General features: G+C 50.5%; 1 protein-coding gene across 3 annotated transcripts in view; it reads left to right on the forward strand.

Annotated features, from left to right (window-relative positions):
- The window catches only part of URM1 (ubiquitin related modifier 1), a 156,333-nt gene extending 147,210 nt beyond the window's left edge, over nucleotides 1–9,123 (forward strand). For all 3 annotated transcript variants that reach the window (XM_085614121.1, XM_085614122.1, XM_085614123.1), the window contains one exon: nucleotides 8,314–9,123. In XM_085614121.1, coding sequence (XP_085470247.1) covers nucleotides 8,314–8,382 — 69 coding nt within the window. In that variant the 3' untranslated portion in view covers nucleotides 8,383–9,123. The remainder of the gene's footprint in view (nucleotides 1–8,313) is intronic.
- Nucleotides 9,124–9,485: the final 362 nt, after the last annotated feature.

Here is a 9,485-nt window from a genome sequence, read left to right on the forward strand (position 1 = left end):
TGCATCCAACTGGTCAGTTTCTGCGAACCCTTGTTCTGTACCTCATTACTGGTCTAGTTCTGTGAACCCCGCTGTCCCGTACCTCACTTCTGGTCAGTTTCTGTGAACCCTGCTGTTCTGTACCTAACTACGGTCACTTTCTGCGAACCCCGCTGTTCCATCCCTCACTACTGGTCAGTTTCTGCATACCCCACTGTTCCATTTCTCAGTACTGGTCAGTTACTGCAAACCCTTGTTCCGTACCTCATAACTGGTCAGGTTCTGCGAATCCCGCTGTTCCGTACATCACTACTGGTCAGTTTCTGTGAACCCTTGTTTTGTACCTCACTACTGGTCAGTTTCTGTGAACCCCGCTGTTCCGTACCTCACTACTGGTCAGTTTCTGCGACCTCGCTGTTCCATACCTCCCTACTGGGCAGTTTCTGCGACCCATTGTTCTGTACCTCATTACTGGTCTGGTTCTGTGAACCCCGCTGTCTCGTACCTCACTTCTGGTCAGTTTCTGTGAACCCTGCTTTCCCGTACCTCACTACTGGTCAGTTTCTGCGAACCCCAGTGTTCCATCCCTCACTACTGGTCAGTTTCTAAAAAGCCCTGCTGTTCCATACCTCACTACTGGTCAGTTTCTGCGATCCCCGCTGTTCCATTCCTCACTACTGGTCAGTTTCTGTGAACCCGGCTGTTCCATTCCTCACTACTGGTCAGTTTCTGTGAACCCCGCTGTTCTATACTTGACTACTGTTCAGGTTCTGCGAACACCGCTGTCCCCTACCTCACTACTGGTCAGTTTCTGCAAACCCGGCTGTTCCATTCCTCACTACTGGTCAGTTTCTGTGAACCTCGCTGTTCCATACTTCAGTACTGGTCAGTTTCTGTGAACCCTGCTGTTCTATCCCTCACTACTGGTCAGTTTCTGCAAACCCGGCTGTTCCATACCTCACTACTGGTCAGTTTCTGTGAACCTCGCTGTTCCATACTTCACTACTGGTCAGTTTCTGCGAACCTCGCTGTTCCGTACCTCACTACTGGTCAGTTTCTGCGACCTCGCTGTTCCATGCATCCCAACTGGTCAGTTTCTGTGAATCCTTGTTCTGTACCTCATTACTGGTCTGGTTCTGTAAACCCCGCTGTCCCGTACATCACTTCTGGTCAGTTTCTGTGAACCCTGCTGTTCTGTACCTAACTACGGTCACTTTCTGCAAACCCCGCCTTTCCATCCCTCACTACTGGTCAGTTTCTGTGAACCCTGCTGCGAATCCTGCTGTTCCATATCTCACTACTGGTCAGTTTCTGTGAACCCTTGTTCCGTACCTCATAACTGGTCAGGCTCTGCGAATCCCGCTGTTCCGTACCTCACTACTGGTCAGTTTCTGTGAACCCCGCTGTTCCGTACCTCACTACTGGTCAGTTTCTGCGGCCTCGCTGTTCCATACATCCCTACTGGTCAGTTTCTGTGACCCATTGTTCTGTACCTTATTACTGGTCTGGTTCTGTGAACCCCGCTGTCTCGTACCTCACTTCTGGTCAGTTTCTGTGAACCCTGCTGTTCTGTACCTCACTTCTGGTCAGTTTCCGAAAACCCCGCTGTTCGGTACTTCACACCTGGTCTGTTTCTGCGAACCCCGCTGTTCCATACCTCACTACTGGTCAGTTTAAGCCAACCCTGCTATTCCATCCCTCACTACTGGTCAGTTTATGGGAACCCTGCTGTCCCGAACCTCACTACTAGTCGGTTTCTGCGAATCCCGCTGTTCCATACCTCACTACTGGTCAATGTCTGCAAACCCAGCTGTTCCGTACCTCACTGCTGGTAAGTTTCTGCAAACCCCGCTGTTCCATCCCTCTCTACTAGTCAGTTTCTGCGAACCCCACTATTGCGTACCTCGCTGCTGGTCAGTTTCTGTGAACCCTGCTGTTCCATCCCTTACTACTGGTCAGTTTCTAAAAAATCCCGCTGTTCCATGCCTCACTACTGGTCAGTTTCTAAAAAACCCTGCTGTTCCATACCTCACTACTGGTCAGTTTCTGTGAACCCAGCTGTTCCATCCCTCACTACTGGTCAGTTTCTGTGAAGCCCGCTGTTCCATCCCTGACTACTGGTCAGTTTCTGTCAAGCCCGCTGTCCCGTACCTCACTATTGGTCAGTTTCTGCGAACCCCGCAGTTCCAAACCTCACTACTGGTCAGTTTCTGTGAACCCTTGTTCTGTACCTCACTACTGGTCATTTTCTGCGAACCCCTGTTCCGTATCTCATTACTGGTCAGTTACTGCGAACCCTTGTTCCGTACCTCATAACTGGTCACGTTCTGCGAATCCCGCTGTTCCGTACCTCACTACTGGTCAGTTTCTGTGAACCCTTGTTTCGTACCTCACTACTGGTCAGTTTCTGTGAACCCCGCTGTTTCGTACCTCACTACTGGTCAGTTTCTGCGACCTCGCTGTTCCATACCTCCCTACTGGTCAGTTTCTGCGACCCATTGTTCTGTACCTTATTACTGGTCTGGTTCTGTGAACCCCGCCGTCTCGTACCTCACTTCTGGTCAGTTTCTGTGAACCCTGCTGTTCTGTACCTCACTACTGGTCTGTTTCTGCGAACCCCGCTGTTCCATACCTCACTACTGGTCAGGTTCTGCGAACCCTGCTGTTCCGTGCCTTACTACTGGTTAGTTTCTGCGAACCCTGCTTTCCCGTACCTCACTACTGGTCAGTTTCTGCGAACCCCAGTGTTTCATCCCTCACTACTGGTCAGTTTCTGTGAATCCTACTATTGCGTACCTCACTGCTGGTCAGTTTCGATGAACCCAGCTGTTCCATCCCTCACTACTGGTCAGTTTCTGCGAACCACACTGTTCCATACCTCACTACTGGTCAGTTTAAGCCAACCCCGCTATTCCATCCCTCACTACTGGTCAGTTTATGGGAACCCTGCTGTCCCGTACCTCACTACTAGTCGGTTTCTGCGAATCCCGCTGTTCCATACCTCACTACTGGTCAATGTCTGCAAACCCAGCTGTTCCGTACCTCACTGCTGGTAAGTTTCTGCAAACCCCGCTGTTCCATCCCTCTCTACTAGTCAGTTTCTGCGAACCCCACTATTGCGTACCTCGCTTCTGGTCAGTTACTGTGAACCCAGCTGTTCCATACCTCACTACTGGTCAGTTTCTGCAATCCCCGCTGTTCCATCCCTCACTGCTGGTCAGTTTCTGCAAACCCGGCTGTTCCATACCTCACTACTGGTCAGTTTCTGTGAACCTCGCTGTTCCATACTTCAGTACTGGTCAGTTTCTGTGAACCCCGCTGTTCCATCCCTCACTACTGGTCAGTTTCTGCAAACCCGGCTGTTCCATACCTCACTACTGGTCAGTTTCTGTGAACCTCACTGTTCCATACTTCACTACTGGTCAGTTTCTGCGAACCTCGCTGTTCCATATCTCACTACTGGTCAGTTTCTGCGAACCCTGCTGCGTGCCCTGCATTTCCATATCTCACTACTGGTCACTCTCTGCAACCCCGCTGTTCCGTACCTCACTACTGGTCAGTTTCTGCAACCTCGCTCTTCCATGCATCCCAACTGGTCAGTTTCTACGAACCCTTGTTCTGTTCTGTACCTAACTACGGTCACTTTCTGCGAACCCCCCCGTTCCATCCCACACTACTGGTCAGTTTCTGCGTACCCCACAGTTCCATATCTCACTACTGGTCAGTTTCTGCGAACCCTGCTGCGAATCCTGCTGTTCCATATCTCACTACTGGTCAGTTTCTGCGAACCCTGCTGCGAATCCTGCTGTTCCATATCTCACTACTGGTCAGTTACTGCGAACCCTTGTTCCGTACCTCATAACTGGTAAGGTTCTGCGAATCCCACTGTTCCGTATCTCACTACTGGTCAGTTTCTGTGAACCCCGCTGTTCCGTACCTCACTACTGGTCAGTTTCTGCGACCTCGCTGTTTCATACCTCCCTACTGGTCAGTTTCTGCGACCCATTGTTCTGTACCTCATTACTGGTCGGGTTCTGTGAACCCTGCTGTCTCGTACCTCACTTCTGGTCAGTTTCTGTGAACCCTGCTGTTCTGTACCTCACTACTGGTCAGTTTACTCAAACCCCGCAGTTCGGTACCTCACACCTGGTCTGTTTCTGCGAACCCCGCTGTTCCATACCTCACTACTGGTCAGGTTCTGTGAACCCCGCTGTTCCGTGCCTTACAACTGGTCAGTTTCTGTGAACCCTGCTTTCCCGTACCTCACGACTGGTCAGTTTCTGTGAATCTCGCTATTGCGTACCTCACTACTGGTCAGTTTCTATGAACCCAGCTGTTCCATCCCTCACTACTGGTCAGTTTCTGCGAACCACACTGTTCCATACCTCACTACTGGTCAGTTTAAGCCAATCCCGCTATTCCATCCCTCACTACTGGTCAGTTTATGGGAACCCTGCTGTCCCGAACCTCACTATTAGTCGGTTTCTGCGAATCCCGCTGTTCCATACCTCACTACTGGTCAATGTCTGTAAACCCCGCTGTTCCGTACCTCACTGCTGGTCAGTTTCTGCGAACCCCACTATTGCGTACCTCGCTGCTGGTCAGTTTCTGTGAACCCTGCTGTTCCATCCCTCACTACTGGTCAGTTTCTAAAAAACCCCGCTGTTCCATGCCTCACTACTGGTCAGTTTCTAAAAAACCCTGCTGTTCCATACCTCACTACTGGTCAGTTCTGCGATCCCCGCTGTTCCATCCCTCACTACTGGTCAGTTTCTGCAAACCCGGCTGTTCCATACCTCACTACTGGTCAGTTTCTGTGAACCTCGCTGTTCCATACTTCAGTACTGGTCAGTTTCTGTGAACCCCGCTGTTCCATCCCTCACTACTGGTCAGTTTCTGTCAACCCCGCTGTCCCGTACCTCACTACTAGTCCGTTTCTGTGAACCCCGCTGTTCCATACCTCTCAACTGCTCAGTTTCTGCGAACTCCGCTGTTCCAAACCCCACTACTGGTCAGTTTCTGTGAACCCTTGTTCCCTTCCTCACTACTGGTCAGTTTCTGCGAACCCCGCTGTTCCGTACCTCACTATTGGTCAGTTTTTGCGAACCCCGCAGTTCCAAACCTCACTACTGGTCAGTTTCTGCGAACCCTTGTTCTGTACCTCACTGCTGGTCATTTTCTGCGAACCCCTGTTCCGTATCTCATTACTGGTCAGGTTCTGCAAACCCTGCTGTTCCATACCTCACTACTGGTCAATTTCTGTGAACCCCGCTGTTCCGTACCTCACTACTGGTCAGTTTCTGCAACCTCGCTCTTCCATGCATCCCAACTGGTCAGTTTCTACGAACCCTTGTTCTGTTCTGTACCTAACTACGGTCACTTTCTGCGAACCCCCCCGTTCCATCCCACACTACTGGTCAGTTTCTGCGTACCCCACAGTTCCATATCTCACTACTGGTCAGTTTCTGCGAACCCTGCTGCGAATCCTGCTGTTCCATATCTCACTACTGGTCAGTTTCTGCGAACCCTGCTGCGAATCCTGCTGTTCCATATCTCACTACTGGTCAGTTACTGCGAACCCTTGTTCCGTACCTCATAACTGGTAAGGTTCTGCGAATCCCACTGTTCCGTATCTCACTACTGGTCAGTTTCTGTGAACCCCGCTGTTCCGTACCTCACTACTGGTCAGTTTCTGCGACCTCGCTGTTTCATACCTCCCTACTGGTCAGTTTCTGCGACCCATTGTTCTGTACCTCATTACTGGTCGGGTTCTGTGAACCCTGCTGTCTCGTACCTCACTTCTGGTCAGTTTCTGTGAACCCTGCTGTTCTGTACCTCACTACTGGTCAGTTTACTCAAACCCCGCAGTTCGGTACCTCACACCTGGTCTGTTTCTGCGAACCCCGCTGTTCCATACCTCACTACTGGTCAGGTTCTGTGAACCCCGCTGTTCCGTGCCTTACAACTGGTCAGTTTCTGTGAACCCTGCTTTCCCGTACCTCACGACTGGTCAGTTTCTGTGAATCTCGCTATTGCGTACCTCACTACTGGTCAGTTTCTATGAACCCAGCTGTTCCATCCCTCACTACTGGTCAGTTTCTGCGAACCACACTGTTCCATACCTCACTACTGGTCAGTTTAAGCCAATCCCGCTATTCCATCCCTCACTACTGGTCAGTTTATGGGAACCCTGCTGTCCCGAACCTCACTATTAGTCGGTTTCTGCGAATCCCGCTGTTCCATACCTCACTACTGGTCAATGTCTGTAAACCCCGCTGTTCCGTACCTCACTGCTGGTCAGTTTCTGCGAACCCCACTATTGCGTACCTCGCTGCTGGTCAGTTTCTGTGAACCCTGCTGTTCCATCCCTCACTACTGGTCAGTTTCTAAAAAACCCCGCTGTTCCATGCCTCACTACTGGTCAGTTTCTAAAAAACCCTGCTGTTCCATACCTCACTACTGGTCAGTTCTGCGATCCCCGCTGTTCCATCCCTCACTACTGGTCAGTTTCTGCAAACCCGGCTGTTCCATACCTCACTACTGGTCAGTTTCTGTGAACCTCGCTGTTCCATACTTCAGTACTGGTCAGTTTCTGTGAACCCCGCTGTTCCATCCCTCACTACTGGTCAGTTTCTGTCAACCCCGCTGTCCCGTACCTCACTACTAGTCCGTTTCTGTGAACCCCGCTGTTCCATACCTCTCAACTGCTCAGTTTCTGCGAACTCCGCTGTTCCAAACCCCACTACTGGTCAGTTTCTGTGAACCCTTGTTCCCTTCCTCACTACTGGTCAGTTTCTGCGAACCCCGCTGTTCCGTACCTCACTATTGGTCAGTTTTTGCGAACCCCGCAGTTCCAAACCTCACTACTGGTCAGTTTCTGCGAACCCTTGTTCTGTACCTCACTGCTGGTCATTTTCTGCGAACCCCTGTTCCGTATCTCATTACTGGTCAGGTTCTGCAAACCCTGCTGTTCCATACCTCACTACTGGTCAATTTCTGTGAACCCCGCTGTTCCATACCTCACTACTGGTAAGGTTCTGTGACCACCACTGTCCCGTACCTCACTACTGGTCAGTTTCCACGTACCCCGCTGTTCCATATCTCACTACTCGTCAGTTTCTGCGAACCCCTCTGTGAACCCTGCTGTTCCATACCTCACTACTGGTCGGTTTCTACGAACCCCGCTGTTCCGTAACACAGTGCAACCACTGCTGCACTGACCACTGAGTACAGTAGGGTGGTGCGTCACAGGACATACAAGCGCAGCTTGGGCAGGTGATGACTGACGTACTCCCAAGAGTGCCACAAGAATCATCCTGGGCCTGGGTAAACCTTGCCTCCTTAAATCCCACTCGACCACGTCCAAATCACTTTCTGTGGCTGCACCATCTCTGTGGAACTCACTCCTTGAAAACCTGAGAAGCAAAAAAAGCATTATTTCATTTAGAAAAATTGTGAAAATTGTCCTTCCAGTCTCCACCTAAACGTTGACATCATTCTTCCCCACTTGAAGAGATTGTCAGTCCCTGCATCCTTTGCCTGCCCCCTCGCCTTTCCTCTAAGCTCTCTCCTCACCCCTTCACTCTCCTGTCCTACAGTATCTGGTCTCCGCTCCCTCCTTTAATGCTTCTTTCCCCACCACGCTTGGTTCCTGAGGTTCATCCTCACCTGTCCCCCTGCCTCTGCGTTACCCTCCCACCCCTTCTTTCACCTTCTTTTTGTAACCTTTCTGACGGTTAAATTCTTATTACTGCTTTTTGTATCTTTAATGGAATTGTGAGAATAAAGTTGTTGTTCATTGAAAAGTGCACTGCTCCCCTTTGGTCAGTAAATAAATACATAAATAATTGATTGACGAGACATTATCTCCTTGGGATGTCATTGGTGGCTTCTTTTTCCATAAATGATTGATTGGCGGGCTTTATTACCACGGGATTTCATTGGTGGCTTCTTTTTCCATAAATGATTGATTGGCGGGGCATTATTTCCTTGGGGGGTCATTGGTGGCTTCATTTTGTTTGCTGTCGGTGGTTCTGTTCTTGTTTGCTGTCGGTGGGTCTGTTCTTTGTTTGCTGTCGGTGGGTCTGTTCCTGTTTGCTGTCACTGGGTATGTTCTTGTTCCGTAGGATGTTACTGGTGATGCCATGTTACCTTTGACTGTCATTGCTTGTGGTATTTACTGCTGCCCTCTTCTTCCCATGGCCCTGTCAGGTATTGAACACTGGCTTCTCTGGGCTGTCCATGGCTGGTGTCAGTTTATTTCTTCTGGTTGTTGTGGTTGTTTATTTCAAGAGTGACGGTGTTCCTGTCTTGTCTTGTCTTCTTTCCTCCCAGGGAGAGTTGGACTATACACTGCAGAACCAGGACAATGTGGTCTTCATTTCCACTTTACATGGAGGTTAATCACCGAGAGACACTTTTGACTCAAAGCAAAAAACATATAAAGGTGAAGATGGAGCGATGGTGTGCCAAGGCATGTGCCAAGCCTGCCTTCCACGAGTTGCCTTTACTCCAGAAACACTTACTTCCTCCAGGTGCCTCTCTTCGTTTTGAAGACCTCCCTTCATCTCAAGACTCGTCCTTCAAAGACCATTTTGCCTCCGAGGGAACTTTGACTCTGTACCTCTTTCCTGAGGTCCTTCCACGCCCCACGCAAGGCTCACCCTAGCCCGATATATGTCCATGAAATGCCCCCTGCCCACACACGGTTCATTTTGTTTGTCTGAGATGAGTCTTTCTCCCAAGTTAGCTGTGCCCGGAGTGCTTCCTGTTTCCGGTGTATCCTGCCCACACGATGGATCTTGCCTTGAGGCTGTTTTCCAGACCCTCTTCTCCTTATTTTTAAGGCCGCTGTGGCCCCCAGAGATCCCAATGTAAGGGTGGGGGGTGTCAAGTGGGACTTCTAAAACCTCTGTCATTACCAGAGTGCAGTTGAGGGATTGAATCGCTGGAGACCTTGTGACCGTGGAATGAAGCATGCCTGCTTTTCATTGTTTCCGGGCTCTGTTCTTACCCTGGGGAGGGAAGTGGGGGACTGCATGCACTTCCCATACTCTGTACCAGAGAACGCCCCCCATACAGAGCGATGGGACAGGGGAGTTCTCGACTGGCAATAAAGGTTGGCGTCCTAGTGCTGTGCTGCAAGGAAGCCCTTTTCATGTCTGGGAGTGTGTCATGTGCTGTGCTGCAAGGAAGCCCTTTTCATGTCTGGGAGTGTGTCCTAGTGCTGTGCTTCAAGGAAGCCTTTTCATGTCTGGGAGTGTGTCGTACGCTGTGCCTCAAGGAAGCCCTTTTCATGTCTGGGAGTGTGTCCTAGTGCTGTGCTGTAAGGAAGCCCTTTTCATGTCTGGGAGTGTGTCATTTGCTGTGCTGCAAGGAAGCCCTTTTCATGTCTGGGAGTGTGTCATAGGCTGTGCTGCAAGGAAGCCCTTTTCATGTCTGCGAGTGTGTCGTACGCTGTGCTGCAAGGAAGCCCTTTTCATGGCTGGGAGTGTGTCGTGCACTGT

This window comes from Triturus cristatus, chromosome 1_2, assembly GCF_964204655.1.
Source record: "Triturus cristatus chromosome 1_2, aTriCri1.1, whole genome shotgun sequence".
Taxonomy (NCBI): domain Eukaryota; kingdom Metazoa; phylum Chordata; class Amphibia; order Caudata; family Salamandridae; genus Triturus; species Triturus cristatus.